This window comes from Manduca sexta, chromosome 14 (assembly GCF_014839805.1).
Source record: "Manduca sexta isolate Smith_Timp_Sample1 chromosome 14, JHU_Msex_v1.0, whole genome shotgun sequence".
NCBI classification, from domain to species: domain Eukaryota; kingdom Metazoa; phylum Arthropoda; class Insecta; order Lepidoptera; family Sphingidae; genus Manduca; species Manduca sexta.
In genome coordinates this window covers 8,647,465-8,663,689 of record NC_051128.1, presented here as the reverse complement: position 1 = coordinate 8,663,689, position 16,225 = coordinate 8,647,465, and the positions used below count along the sequence as shown (strand labels likewise).

General features: G+C 34.6%; 2 protein-coding genes across 3 annotated transcripts; both read right to left on the bottom strand.

Annotated features, from left to right (window-relative positions):
- Positions 1–713: 713 nt before the first annotated feature.
- Positions 714–8,541, bottom strand: LOC115447645 (CUE domain-containing protein 1). Its single transcript, XM_030174814.2, has 3 exons — positions 7,787–8,541; positions 2,500–2,795; positions 714–1,827 (listed from the first exon to the last, which is right to left on the bottom strand). The coding sequence occupies exons 1-3, from the start codon at positions 8,065–8,067 to the stop codon at positions 1,670–1,672; spliced, it is 735 nt and encodes a 244-aa protein (XP_030030674.1). The 5' UTR covers positions 8,068–8,541; the 3' UTR covers positions 714–1,669.
- Positions 8,542–9,054: 513 nt separating this feature from the next.
- LOC115447643 (lysosomal-associated transmembrane protein 4A) lies at positions 9,055–16,150 on the bottom strand. 2 transcript variants are annotated; one of them, XM_030174812.2, is made up of 7 exons: positions 15,946–16,150; positions 14,861–14,974; positions 13,784–13,985; positions 13,255–13,393; positions 12,122–12,278; positions 11,729–11,977; positions 9,055–10,674 (listed from the first exon to the last, which is right to left on the bottom strand). In XM_030174812.2, the coding sequence occupies exons 2-7, from the start codon at positions 14,966–14,968 to the stop codon at positions 10,561–10,563; spliced, it is 969 nt and encodes a 322-aa protein (XP_030030672.1). In that variant the 5' UTR covers positions 14,969–14,974; positions 15,946–16,150; the 3' UTR covers positions 9,055–10,560. The 2 variants fall into 2 exon arrangements, with proteins under 2 accessions (XP_030030672.1, XP_030030673.1); XM_030174813.2 differs by having other exon boundaries at positions 13,255–13,363.
- Positions 16,151–16,225: the final 75 nt, after the last annotated feature.

Genomic DNA, 16,225 nt, shown 5'->3' with positions numbered 1-16,225 from the left:
TTAACTAGTATCCATTTAGCCTTTATTCGGCAAGGCTTTAAAATATTTTACGGCCCAAGAGTAATTAGGAAAAAAAGAAATGGTGTTGCATAAAAATTATCACGCTCCATTACGTATTTCACTTGATTGCTAGTGACAACTAGGTGACCTAATTCATTGGAGCATATCAATCTGTTAGTTCGTTAAACTGGCCACGAAGTTGTGGCAAACAGTTTTCTACATTTATTAGTTCAACTACGTCCTTGTAGTAGTGGCAGCGCGCTTGATGTGTTACTTGCGAAGAGGGGTCTATTACAGACAATTAGGCATTTGTTTTTGCAACAATAAAAGTCAATAATGTCCTTTGGATTGAACTTATATCTAATATTAGGGTTGTAATAGGCACCACCAATCGCATTATAGTATGACTTTTTTTATATTTATAATATATTTTCAACATTTTTGTTTGTCCATTCTGGAATATAGTATACATATCTACCCATCAGTTTTTATAGTTAGGTGTGTTTATTAGAATTGTTATCAATTATCATCCTTCTTCTATAACTTATCTCACTGAAAAATCTTGATGCCCTATGCATCATATTTTTTATGTTTCAGAAAGCATTTAGCTAATTTAACTTTGGCGAGTACCTTTGAAATAATAATAAGTGTGCTATTTTAGCATTAATTTTACTAAGAGTAGAGTGACAATTTGAAAAATAAAATATTCGCAATAAATTCGAAAAAATATCTTTAATTGAATATGGTCCAATCGTCGAAACATAAGACAGTTGTTTAATTTTGTAATACGCATATACGCATATTGATAGGTTTATAATAAAAATATATTATAAAAACCAAGTTGGAACTAGAGACTACATGATCAACTCAATGTACATAATAAATTAAAAAATAGTTACAAAACATAATAAAAATTAAAGTTATTAAACACCAATAAAAGCTTTTTTACTATCAGTAACTCTACAATTTTATTGGCAGGTGACTAATGATATGATAAATATAATTTGGAAAATATCTACTACTGTTAGGGCATCATCGAAATGTGTATACGTAGGTAGATAGGTAGGTAAGTATTGAACATATTAATAAATCGTCGATTGTGCAGGCAGGAGTAATGGGTGCAATAAGAAAAGTGGAAATCTCTTATAGAATTAATGAGATAACCTAACAAAATAGTTATCTAAATCTAACGGTATCTAAATTCGTAAACGTCGAGTCGAAGCGTAACTACGTAACGATACTACTATTACAACAGTTGCATTATTTACATCTCTTAGCTATAATGTGGGTATTTTATACAAATTTCCTTTATCAGCCTTCCTTTGGAGAACGAGCAGCGAAACAGCTACTGTGTATGCACGAATACACATGTGCGAACATTGCAAATCTAGTCAGATCAGTTTATCACTGTAATTGCTGAAATAGTCTCGATATTCTTAGTGTCTATTCTTTACAATTTGGTGCCACACCGCTGCACAAATCTACTCCGAGTACTTCCAACCTTTGCATCTGTTAAGAAGTGGTCAGCCAATTAACCTTTTGGTCGTTTATATGGCTTATACAAAAATCCACCTCCTATCTATACAAATCAAATCCAGTCTTATCCGAAACCTTGTGACACTTTCATTACGTAGCTATCAAAATATAAATGACGCCTGGGCTAGGAGCGTTATTTGGTGAGTTGCGGGCGATCGTCGTCGTCGCTGTGTTCCTCTTGGAGCAACAAGCTGTCAGGAGGACCTCTCGGCGGCGCTCGAGCATTACCGGTTCTGCGGGACCCACCACGCGAGAACATTCGCGATAATTGCGCGAACTTCTTGCGAGACACTGTGAAATAATAACAATCGATATAAATTATAACAGAATTCTAGGGGAATATGTAATTAAACACCTATTCCGACGATTTATTTTTCGAAGGAAGGAAAAAGAGCGTCAACATTGTGATTATGCTAGTGAATAAGTTTACCGTCTGACGGTAGTTGATTATTATCAATGATTTCAGAGAACCTCGAGTACATTGTAAATCATAATTTATCTAATATGAATTAGTCATATAGACTCTATCGGACGATTATGCTCTATCCTAATATAGACGCCGTGGTGATGTTATAGCATACACAACATAAAGCGTTGTTGCTGTTTTAAAGGATCTTATATAAATGTCAGCAATCGTAAACACCACAGTGAAATTTTATAGAATTGTAAAGAATCTGTAATCTGGGAAGTCCTGAGTCAGTTACCAGATCGAACGACGTGAGTTTTGACTGTAAAAACTAAGAATTCCTATCTATCACATCGTGTTAGACTGACATATCTGATATTGATGTTAGAGAGCGGGTAGCAAGGTTTTTGGTTTGTAATTCAGCTATTAAACAAATGACAGCTTTTATAAGCAGTTGGCTAATGAGACTAGTTACGTAAAGGCTTTGAATTTTCCGGCATCATCGTGGTTTGATTAGTACGTGTTATGAATAATGTAATTTGCTTTTAGTGACTTACATTTTCCCATATTTTTTAGTCTTTCTTTGAAGGCTGCTTCGTCGTCGTGGCCTTTACTTTTGTGCCCTTGCTCGCTGTCCAAAGCTGCCATAAATTCTTGATTCCATCTCAACTCTGCCATGAATTCCTCATTTTGCAGAAAGGTTGCGATGCGATCGTCATCCATTTCGAGACTGAGATCTATTCGCGCGTCAGTGGCTGGTGGTATGCGAAGGAACATAGGTGGTAATGGACCCAGCATACGGGGTACCCACTTTCTTCGTATTGCTAGTGGTACAGTCTCATCTTCGATATCTCTGTAAATAGTATCTAGTATAAAATATAATCCATATTATCACTAAGTATAATTTTTAAATTTCTCACTTGTACTTAGTGTCTAATGATTTCGATGAATAATAGGGAACTTCAGTTTTGGTGTTAGACCAAATAAATGGTGTTGACATCAGTTTGGGTATCGAAATTAATATATAATAATAATATCAGCCCTGTATTATATACTTGCCCACTGCTGAGCACGGGTCTCCTCTACTACTGAGAGGGATTAGGCCTTAGTCCACCACGCTGGCCTAGTGCGGATTGGTAGACTTCATACACCTTTAAAATTCCTATAGAGAACTTCTCAGATGTGCAGGTTTCCTCACGATGTTTTCCTTCACCGTTAAAGCGAACAATAAATTCACAAGGAATACACACATGATTTTTAGAAAAGTCAGAGGTGTGTGCCCTTGGGACTTGAACCCGTGGACATTCGTCTCGGCAGTCCGTTCCACAACCAACTAGGCTATCGCCGCTTCTCGAAATTAACTAGATAGATGTTGATGATTATGATTTATTTGCGATTGGCTTCGCATGGGGAGCACTAATTAAATTCTATAGCCAAATGAGTTCTGGTCATCAGATCGCTACCAAACTTGACAGGATCATCCGCTAGGGTAATCTGAAACTAACCTAAAAATCTCATTAAAAGCGCTTCAGCCGTTTGGAGCTAGATGTTCATCAGGTGAACATGCTTGTTTTGACATAATTTTATTCCTACATAGTGAATTATAGAGCATATACCCAAATTATAGAATCATATTTAGGGAATCATTATATTATTTTACTAATTTAATAAATGAGAAATAATTTGATGTAATTTAGAAATAAATTCAGAAACAGCTAAACGGATTTGAATGAAATTTGCCATACTCATGTCCTGGATTAATGTATAGCTAGCTACTTTTTATCTCGGTAATTTGGTCCCGTTAGAGTGATTGCAATTTTTTTACCGATTTTAAATTATGGAGATTACTTAATTCGTCATATTTTTTTGTTTTTTAGGGCGATAATTTTTTAATGGATTTCGTATAACTACGGATTTTAATTGTATTGATATGGGACTTGTACTTCGACCTTGGACTTCGATGGTGCAGAAGAGAACTCTACAAAACCAAATACGATTTTGATAATTATTTTTGTTTTGGATTTCATATCGGTTCTAATCTACTTTATCATGAATATTGTCGTTCGATCTTAAACTTCAAGAAGCTCGCGGGGCCCATTCAAAATCAAACAGGCTGAGGTGATTATTTTTGTATTGCGTTCTATTTATTATGATTATGTTTCTTAATTAATAAGATAACAAAAATAAACATAAAATCATTTTAACAGAAATAAAACCGACTTGAACAACCACTACAACCAAATTTTTATTATAACATATATCCCATATAATTAATAAGAAATTATAAAACCGAAGCATGTAATCTTCTTTCCGAATTAGATTTTTTACAGAATGCCTAATTGAGATCGAACCACTATTTTAGGGGAATGAAATGATAAGCAAATATAATAAATTAAACTTTAAAATTAAAAGCTTCATTCTTGTAGCCTAAGAAATATTATAAGAGACGGAGAGACTCGGCACAGATCCAATCTTTCCTCGAGAACTTTGTAGTATGATGATCAAACAAAACACGACCGCTTCATTCAAGAGTGCTCCTGACCTAAACTGTAATAAAGCAGTAGCCTACTCTACAGTTGACTGTATTATACTTATAACTGGGTATCTTCAAAATTTGCATGCCAAAAGCAAAAATATACTATTCTGCAGCACGTTTATATAAATTAGCGTTTCTGCATCAAATTTAATTACACAATGTTACCCTTAGTTTGATACAGAAATAGAAAAAGATTGCACGGTAAGTTATAACAAATTACTTAGAAGGCTTTCGAAATTTTTACTTAATTACAAAGGAAAAACAAAAATGTGTCAAAGAACATCTTCTTCTACCGCTTCTATAACAGGTTTCACCTTTTTGGTAATGATTATTTTACTGCAAACATAACAAAAAATATTTGAGTTTATTCAAAAATGTCTTCAAGCTCATTAAAAAAAGAATACCATATAAGTACAAATTAAGACCGACGCACAGTCAGTCACCAACTTCAATCGAAATATTCTTTTCTCTTTATCTAAAGTATTCTTTTCCCCTTTGAAGTTAATTTTAATAAACAAAAAAAGATTGTTCATACGGACACAAAAGTTGAAAAGCAATTTGAAATTTTGAATTTGTTTAGCCACTTTTGAGGCTGACAAATTGGCATAACTACTTGCCGGTATAATTAAAAACGTGACGTTATAAAAAATATATTGTAAATGTTTTAATGATGTAAACGTATACACGAAATAAATACAGTACAAGTTATCTGAGAGTGTCAATATTTTTTTTTTGTGTAGTGTGTTACCTATGTTCATATCATAGAGATATTTGCAAATTCAAGTAGTATATTGATTATTGCTTCACACTGTGTAAGGAAAGCTGGAATGGATTCGTACAGTTCTATATCTCGCTTCTTGGATGTGTTAAAAGTGAAATAACTCTTGAATTGGGTTTTTAGAATAGTCAAATGGCTATTCTGAAAAATTACTTTATTTACCTTGGAAAATACAATTGAAATAGGTGGATGAAATGCAACATATTCCGGCAATATTTTGTTGTAATAGCCGCAAAACGTACGAAGCTACCCTTCGTAAGGTGTAACTTCTTACATTCATTATTTGTATGATTACGGAAATAAATAAATCAATCGCTGAAAAGATTTCGTTGAAATATGGTCCGTTGATAAAATATGTGCTGGATTAACATGTAGGCTATTTTATTTATCTCGGAAAATTACTTAATGTTTCTTTTATCCCTGGAAAGCTTTGTAAACCTGACTATATCTCCGAACGCGGAAGACATCTCTCTATATTTATTGTCTCTGTTTGCCCCGTTTTTTATTGTAATTACGAATCATATTTATTAAAAATTATAGTATTACATAGGAGCCGCGTAATATATCACGGTAAAAATCTTCATAAACGATGGTGTCCCTCTTGCCTGTGTGCGAATGTATCCCAAATACTAATTTTACGTAAGTATTTTAACAATTAAAACACTATTAAATATATTGTCAATCTTCTTTTATACACGTTACATTAACAACCCTCTGCAATAAAAAAAAACATATACATACTCTAGACTCTAGAGGAAGAAATCGGAAACAGAAAGTAAAATTATAAGTTAGACTAACTAATTAATTAAGGGGAGGAAAGAAATTTCTTCTTTTCCCATCCCAACTTTGAAGTCGACTCCGCTATCTATTTTTTTTATCGCTTTAAATGACGAGACGAGCTTGCTATTCGCCTGATGGTAAGCGATACGACTGCCCATAAATAGTAGAATCATCATCCAACACCTTCAATTACAAATTACTGTTTGGTATTTCATTGCGCTTGCCATCCTAAGACATGAGATATTAAGTCTGATTATGTCTAGTAGTTACATTGGTTACCGGCTACAATGTCCATCAAAGCGCAACTCAACACTGACTCACATATGAGCAACCTACCACCAGTTGATCTATTCAAGGGAATGAGGGCTCATAAGTACTAACATACATAAATATCAGTATTTATTTAAGAATGTTACGAAATATATAGCCCCGTCTGAATGTGTCTCCCGCGTACGAATCTATCCCACTTTCCCCTACCCATGTTTGCATACATATTTAGCACATACCTAGATGCTAATAAAGCATAATATTATGCAAATTACACCTCTTCGCACTAACTTTGCGGTTACCGTACTGCAGGTTGTGTTTTCATTCCTAATAAAACATTCCTAGGTAATTAAAATAAACGAAGGTAAATATTTGTTTCGGTAAAATACGAAATGATTGTTTAAAGAGAATGAATCGTAAAATTTTTACCATATTTTACCTACGGAAGTAGAATCAGTAGTTTATTAAAAAAAGGATAACAGACAGATAGCCTTAGCATATTATTATTGGTTTTAAAATACATAGAGCTACGTTTATCTTAACTCGAGGTCAGAAACCAAGGCATTGAGTGTAGGCTGCTAAAGTAATTTGTGCCTACTCAGTTGAATGGTGTTAAACAACCAGCAAATTCTAATGACTTGTTGCATTTAAAAGTGCTTAGTGTCCAGAAAAGTAAATAAATGTCTTGCCAATTGTCAATTAAATTAGTCTACTGTACAGCAGATAATGAATAATATACGGAAGAAATTACAAATCGGCTTCAACATATTCATATAGATAGGTACTTACAAAATGTATGTAGGTACATATTAGTTATAAGAAAGAGGAGATGACATAACACACAACATAGCATGATGATCCATATTGCCATAAAACTTAAAGCTCGAAATCTGAGATGTATAAAAACCTCAAAACAATAAGTAAAAAAAAACAAATAAGAAAACAGTTTAATAATAATAATCAAGACATCCGAAGAAGCCGTAGACAACAGGCACTACGCTACCTAAGTATGAATGAACTTTCTTTTTAAAATTCTACAAAGTAGGTATAGAATTGTTATACCTAGTTTTTACAGCATTCTGGAAATACTTACCATGGCTCTACACGTTAATAACAGATGATTGAGTGTATACTCAATCAACAATAAGGTTAAGTAGGTATCTACTTAAGCTTATTGTTTCTAATTAAAATCAAAGAAAATATTTATCCGCATGGATATAATATATAGAAAATATTGTCTTGTTTCATACAGATTGTATTAAACGTTTCTGCTAGTCATATTAACCTGTTGCCTCATGCTCATTTGTTTATAATTATATCAGTGTCAGCATGATACCGTAGCTGCAGAGGTCAAAGGTCAGACACTATTTACCTTTAGAGTATGCTATTTTGTTTGTCTCATTTCATGTTTATGTCAACTATTTACTTAATTTAACATATGTGGCTTTCAGTGCTTATTTGATAAATTTCGAAGACAACTTACACAAGTGCGGTAGTATCATTATCGTCACAGCTGTCCGCAGGACGTGTGGCGCGCCGGTCTTTGCGTTTGGAGGGCGTATAATTTTCCACGCGTTCCATCTCCAGGCGCAATCGCTCGTTCTGGTTGTCAGTACTCATAGCCAGCAGTTGGTCAATGGTGGCGTCCACGGCGCCTTGATTGGCGCGTAGCACCGCCTCTATTACGTCGTCATCCATGTCGGGAAACATTGTCTTGAAGTCAGTCATCGCCTGTGTGAACTCGAGCTGCATGGTGGATGCCATCGCGCCACCGGTAAGTGGCACGCGAACCGCTAGAGACGTCACGAGCGCGCGCCCCGCGCCGGCGACTCAGCTGATATGTGACGCAGAGGTACCGCAGTGCCGGTGAAGATCGTCACCGTGCGGACATCAGCCATCGTAGCGGCGCACCGGACGCCGCCGACCGCCCGTGTCCTACCGCCCTCTGGTACTAGCGTCCCGTTTGCTGTAACGCTGCCTAGTCGCAGTGTAGTGCACCGTGCGCTACCATGATATGCAATTTTCACTTTCGTAATTTTTAGCGAGTAGTGCGCAGGCGCGAGGCAGGTCGGCGGGCGGCGGGCGGTGGCTGCGGGACGCACCGCGGGGAGGCGTCGCGTCGTCGATATAAATAGAGAATGCACGATGTGCGCCTCCCGACTGACAACGACCGGCCCACGGACGCACAGGATCACGGGCTTTGTGGTGCGCATGTTGTAAACGGCATTGTTTGTAAATTGCGCCACTCACTAAATGTGACCTCTCAACGTTTCATATCGTCAGGTTGGCAAACACTGTTATTGTGTGGCACATTCTTATAGAAAATTACATCAATTGTATAATTATTAGTAACTTTATTGTTTTACATTAGTTTTAATTTGGAAATATAATTATTGATAGAGCAGAACAGAATAAAGCATTAAGAACCTGCTAGAATCTAGATATTCGTATAATGTATCTACGATATTTTCTCAGATACTGGCGTCATGCGTAATATATATTCAAAAGGTACTTAATTTCAATATGAACCTGGATTTTTCCAATTTCGTTGTGTATAGTCAATATTTTGATTTACGTTTATTTATGTGATGCTGGTCTCTCAATTTTGGACATTTACATCACATTCAAACTGATGGACAATTCCTCATAATATTAACTTATTTTGTATGAACTACAAACCTTTTGGTAAACTTTATCAACTCTCATGATATTCACCTGTGAATATAGGAAATTATAGAAATAAAAACCAAATGCCTTTTACGCATGATTTATTTTAGATAGAACCTTATGAAAAGTACATTTATATTTGAAACGCGCAGATTTTCAATAGTGCAGTCTACACAGGTACTTAATAATCTGAATTAAAAATAAATACTTAATAATACCACAATGGAAACTGAGCACATAGCATGAGATGTCCAACAGTATGGGTCTCATCTCTATAATATTGCTTCAATTAAATTTATGAAATAAGTACATAATAAGTAATAACACTGACTTTGTGAATAGGTACAAATAGATAACACATTACTTTAGGCCATTACGGTAGCTGCCTAAAAATTGCAATATGTTCTTTGTACAGCTATATTTTTATTTTGGAGGTAAATATTTTAAATAAGGTAGAGTCAAGTGGCTCTCCAAATATCTAGCCTATGTGACAAAATATCAGCTATATATTTTATTTATTTCATTCTTGCTTTGAGAATTATTGGGGTAGTAATCTATATTATAAAAAAAAGGTAAATAGCCTACAATTGGCAAAATTTTTGATTCTACAAAACAGTGAACATTCAATTTGTTTCCAAGAAACGTTTTGATTGCGATTATTTATAAAGCAACGTTTACAGCGTATTAATTGGACGCATACTAACTGTGATAACACACAAAAGCGCCTATCTATTATGAATTAATGACACAATTTTTTATCAATGTGACCGAAATGCAAGATTTGTCAAGTCTACTCTAATAACTTTATTTGTTTATTCTAGATATATCGTTTGTAAGGATACGAGTCTACAAGTTAATGACATACAAAAATAAAATTTTATAAACATAACGTAATGGCACTACAGTTACATATTATGACAATATTATCGAAAATAAAAAGAAAATACTGACCAAATTAGTATGACCGTAAATATAAGTCTTATTTCATTATTCACACCAATTTTAGATAACTTAATTTACGTGAACAGTAAATATCATTGGAATGCAATCATGTGGACAAAATATCACGAGTAATAATAAACACACAAGTTATTTAAAAGTGATGAATATAAATATTTTGCCAACACATAAAAATATAGTACATAATAATAGTTATTTTTAGTATGTCTTATATTTCCGTGAAGTCAATTTTAAATCATCAGTTACGTTGTTTGTTAAATAAATCAAACGATGGTAAAAAAATCACGCAAGATGTAATCATATTGTCATTATTACGCAAAATTATACACAAATACAGTAACTGTCTTCAAAATATAGATGGCAGGGAAAGAAGTCAAATTATTAAGAAAGTACACATCAAAAGAAACTACACTGAGAGCAAAGAGGTTTTATATATTTAATTAGCTAGCACTGGTCGAAACACATTTTCAAATTTTAATTATCACACCTAGATTTAAATTAAAAGAATCAGCAAAGTAATAAACAAATTGCCAATAGCTAAAAAATATTTTTTTAATTTATAGGGAATTATATTGTTTTTCCATTTGGTGTTTAGTCCTCAGTGCAGTCAGTGAGCCCGGAGCGTGAGATTCAAACGCGAGCCTGCGCGCCTTGGTGCGGCAGCACGACGATGGTGTCGCTGGCCACCGGCACCGCTACCGGCATCGCCACCTGCGCCTGCACCTCGCCCGATGGTATCTCCGACTGGGAGGAAAATTCATATACTACAATAGGTGCATAAAGTGTGATTTAGATTAGCAAGAAAATTTGTAAAAATTATGTCTTGCAAGTAATTTTTACCGTGCAAATAGTCACGGCAAGGTGAATTCTGCAAATTTTTAAGCTTGCAGGATTTGCGACTGGACCGATCAATGTGGGGGAAATCATTCTTTATTGATGAAACAGCAGTCATCGCTACTAACCACCGATTATTAGTTATCGATGAAGGAAACAAAATAAATTCAATAAAAATTATATATATTAAATAAAAAATGTAAGTGTAAAACCTTAAAACACCTTTAAATTAATAAAAACATACAACATAGTACTACTGCTTGTTAATTTGTTTAATATATTATTGGTTTGGTACTAGTCATTTTTCAGTCTTTATCGATAAAAATTTTAATAATAATCAATACTAATCATCTCTTCTCAACATGTCCACAAGTCTAAGCATGTTACTTTGACAGCTGTCACAGGGCTCATCTTAAATTTTACGTATACTTTGGCGAAATATTATCTTGTATTTTTTTGATACGACGACTCCTTCGATATACGTATTATAAATCTTTTTTTTTTAATGAAATGTGTAAATCATGTAGGCTGTTAGTGATCACATTAATGTCTGATTTTAAACCAGAAATATTTATACATTGGCTAAGCTTTGCCAATTAAAGGGCAATACCAATGTGTATAAAACATATTTGTCTTTCCTCACTATTGCTTAATGTAAATTGCCTATCGGCCAAGTTAAGGCATGTGTAGAACTTATTTGGCGTAGCTTGTCACAACTGGTAGTGGCAATAAGATAATACAAATATACGGGATACTGAGGAAAGTACAGCCATAAAAGCGTCAAATGACATGATAATTAATTTTAGTTAATTAAGTAGTCTGTGGTCAATAACGCGAGTGTTAGATACCTAAACTACTTCGATTTATTACATTTGTTACCGTTCAATGACCGTAAAAAAATGGCGAATTGATGATGATTGTGAATGACGATGATGATGTTCATTGTGGTGTGCCGTGGACTCACAAGTGTTGCGACAGTGGGGTCGGCGGCGGCCATGAGCGTGGCGGCGCGGTAGGAGGGCGGCGGCGTCTGCTTGACGGCCTCGTCGTAGTCGGGCAGCAGGCTGGAGTAGTCGGGCGCGGGCGGCGCGGCGTACGGCGGCAGCGGCTCCTCCGCGCCCGCGCCCACCACGAACGGCGTCAGGCTCGCCGCCGCGTGCGTGCGCATCGTCAGGTACTTGTAGCAGCGCCACACCACGCTGATGCAGTAGCCCTGCAACATACGACACAAAACTTTACCACACTGACTGCACTTTCTGATGGGAGCTGAGTATTTCCCATCTACCATATGCATGCGTGTGGTGGCGTGCCTCATTCACCAAGTAATGTATTAAAATATTTTTATAACATGAGTCACCTTAAGTAGTATGGCCATGAGGAACGCGTAGAGCACGACGAGCGCGAGCGCAGGCGCGGAGAGCTGCAGCAGCTGCGCGCGCCACGGCACGCGCCGCGTCTCCGCCACCAGGCGGTGGATCGAGCGCACGTAGCACAGGTAGCCGGTCGCCGTCAGCCTGACACATAACATTACCTTCATAACTACATATAATATATGGGAAACAAATCGCCTGGGACGCAGTTCATATTAAAACAAATCATGACAATACAGTATTGTGTAGCGGTTAAATCTCGCAATAACGTTGTAAATGATTTTAGTACATAATAAACAAGTCTCAATGTCTTAATAATTTTCTGTTACGATTGTTGAAGTTCCTGATACTTTTGACACAAAATCAATTTTTCTATGTTTTTTGTATATTTTTCTTACATAATTATTAGCAACATTATATATTCTACAATCCACTATATAGTCGTTTATACGCTTGTGAGTATAAAAGTAAGTTGATTACTAAAAGCGTGGTAATATTTTGCTGTTGCATTGTATTTAGTTTGACGTCATCACTCATTATCCAGCGCACAGTAAACTGCCGCCGCGCGATTCGTGACGCATTAAACTGGCAGTATATTTCAGTTGTTGCAAATCGTGACACACATGTAATTTAATTACTCATCACAGTAACATAGCCACGTACAAATTAAATATATTATATGTACATGAAAGTAAATTTCATATAGGTAATATGCTCACTGGTAAATAAATTTATAATTCCGCGCTTATTAATTACCTACGTTGTTTGACCTTGGCCATAAACCGAGTTTACATTGATTGTTATGTATGTATATATTGCGCAGATCTCGTAATTGCAAGACGTGAACTTGAGAAATAAAAATATCACTAGTATGCATACACTGCTGTAAGTATATAAAATGACATTTAAGAGTAGGAAGGAACAGTTTAATGTTTTGGTAATTATTGCGACCCCTATAATTTTTTATCCGATGAACTTAAATTATCTTTATAACTACCGCACTACCCTTTTGGTGTATCGGTTATTTTGAGCCTACTATAATTCAAGTCTTCCCTTATCAAGAACATAATATTCGAAATATGTATTATGGTATAAGAAAATACTTATTTAGAAAACTTACACAGTGATGGCAAAGTCAAATATCTGCAGACAGAAGAACGGCAAGAGGTGGGCGGGCTTGCCGCGCGCCGCGCCGTAGATCAGCATGAGTGTGATGGCCAGGGTACACACTGTAACCAGTGCACCCACATCCACATCATCTATCACACACACGCGGAACGTATTAACAGTATGATGTTTATTAACATCTTCTTGGATCTAACTGTGCTCCGAAAAAGAGAGAAACCAAGTATTTTCTTCTAAGTTTTATCATTATGTAATAATTATTTAAAAAGGTTTACTAAGTGAGAAGAATATATTGCGTATTATGATAGATTGTTAAAGATAAGATAAAAATATAAAAAGTAAAATATTGCACTTGATGTTTGAATGTTAAAAATAGAAAGTAAACATTTTATTAATAAATTTTTCGTATGTTGTGCAGATTCATGACAATAGACATTTAAACAATGAATTTCGACTTATGCTAAAAACTGTACCATACTATAGTAATAGAATATTTAAATAATGATAAAATGAGAAGATCTTACGGTATATGAGACTGTGGTCGCGTGGTTGCGGCGCGTGTTGCGGGTATGGGCTCGGCTCGACGTTAGAGAGCGGCGTCGGTACGGGCTCGTGAGCGACATGACTCCAGGTCGAGATCGGCTCCGAGTCGCGCTCCAGCTCGTCCAGCAGGCGTGGGTCACGCACGATAGCTGCTAGGAACCCTAGAGCCACCAGGTGTAACATCTGCACGGAAGACCTTTCAAATGTCACACTCTTTTCTTCTGTTACAGTGATTCATTAGTGATCTTTTCAGAATTCAAGATATAAAGAAAAAGACTACTCTATTGTGTTTGAAAATATCCAATAGTTTTACAATCATTTGTTAATAAATATATTAAAAATAAATATATTTTATTGTAACAGATTAAACAATAAGGCAATGAACATAATAATATGTATTATCATTTGCAACTATCGCTAAAACAATTTATTATTCATATGGAAACTAGGCTGTTAATAAAGATAAACTGTTTACTGTGGTGTGTGTCAGTTTTTTATGTATACCTATTCCATTACATTATTTTTAAATGATTACAGAAAAGAATAAATGTGAATTATCAATAATGGGGCTTAATTTAAGAGTGATTTCTGCTACTCCTATTTAAATAATACTATACTGAAAGATTAGCAAGACATTCATAATCTTATATTATGGATATTCTTGTTCATGTATGCATGACAGTGATCCTTGTTTTGTGTAAGTGAAATAATACGTCACATTGTAAGCTACTTTGTAAAATTTCAAATATGTTTTTGAATATTAATGAAACCAAAAACATTGGCCAATACCAAAAAATATTGTATTACTAGATCAGGATATGTTACATAATTAGAAACTGAACGACACACACTACACTTTTTTATGCATATGTTAGTGTGCTTTTTATGTTTACAAAGACTACTCACCTTATAATAGCAATTTCAACATATCTAATATTATAAATTAAATAGCAATAATATGTTTTCAATTATATTGCATTGTAAATATTTAAATATCAATGACTAAAGAATAATATTGATATATGCTAGTTTTTTAAAATAATATATGGGAAACTCACAAGATGCCATGTTCCAAGGAGGATAGTCCCAGTGCGGACATGAAGACAGAAACAGCAGCGCCATTCGCTGCTGCGTTCACTTCCCAATTTGGGACGAAATCTCAACATTATAACCTGGGAAAGAAAATCGGTTTTAAATTCTTTCAAAATGAGCTTTATAATCAATAATATATAATATATTATTCAATATTGTCTTATAACTTTAAATACTATATGCATCATAATGATCCTGTTTTCAGTTCAGTTCATCTGCTAAAACTGTACCTACAAGTAAGACATTATTAAATTATTGGATAGAAAATGCTGCCGGCAAAATGTGTGTGTCACATTACTGCTTATCTTCTCAGGAATCCAAGCATCATAAGCTAGGCAGACCCATAGAAGCCTAAAATGCTAGTTCCTAATAAGAACACTTTTAAACTTAGAGTTATCAAATCCTTTGACTACTATTTATTATTTTAGGGAATTCATAAATCATAATCCCAAATCTCTATGCTTAAAATTAGTCAAATATAAATACCTATATAAAATTAAACAAATTGGAGAAAACTGTCATATGATATACATTCAACTACTAAAATACAAATTAATTATAATGAATAGCCCGTGTGTTTACATATAATTTAGTAAGTAAAGCTTACCAATATGCTAATAAGTTAATCTGCACAATAAAAAAAAAAACAACTCACAAGTGCCATTGAAACAGATGTTATTTACATTTTTAATAAAACCAAATTTCGTTTCCAAAACAACATAAAAAATTAACAGAAATAATTCTTAAAATATTGTGTGAACATATTACGCATACTCAAAGTCAAGATATAAAGAATTACCAAATAAATACAGCTCTAAAATGTTTGTTTTATTACATCATATTTTAGTGTATTGTATATAAAATATAAATATAAAATTCGTGTATTACTTAAGCTTTATTCATAAAAAAAATATGGATGTAAAACAGATCAGGCACGCTGATAGAATCAATTTCCTCATAATTATTCACCATATGTACTACATGAATTCGTATACTTTCATATTGTTGTTAAACACGTAACCATTTTATGGATATTATATTATTTTCTTACCTGATCCGTTTTTAATAATGTAATTTATTTAACAACACTGAAGAAAAGCTCTATTTTATTGGAAGATGCTAGTCTTTAGCACGAACTTGTATGTAAAACTAAAATGTCAATTGTCATTTGTCAATTTAATCAATTGCAATTTTTTTTAGGTATATTCACGGCAGCAAACCTGCAGCAGGACGCAGGTTGCTCGCGTTTAAGGCTGCTTATACATCCGGAATTGCGTCAGAAAATGAAACGAAATTCAGATTCTGAAGAATTAAAAGTTAGTCGTACCATT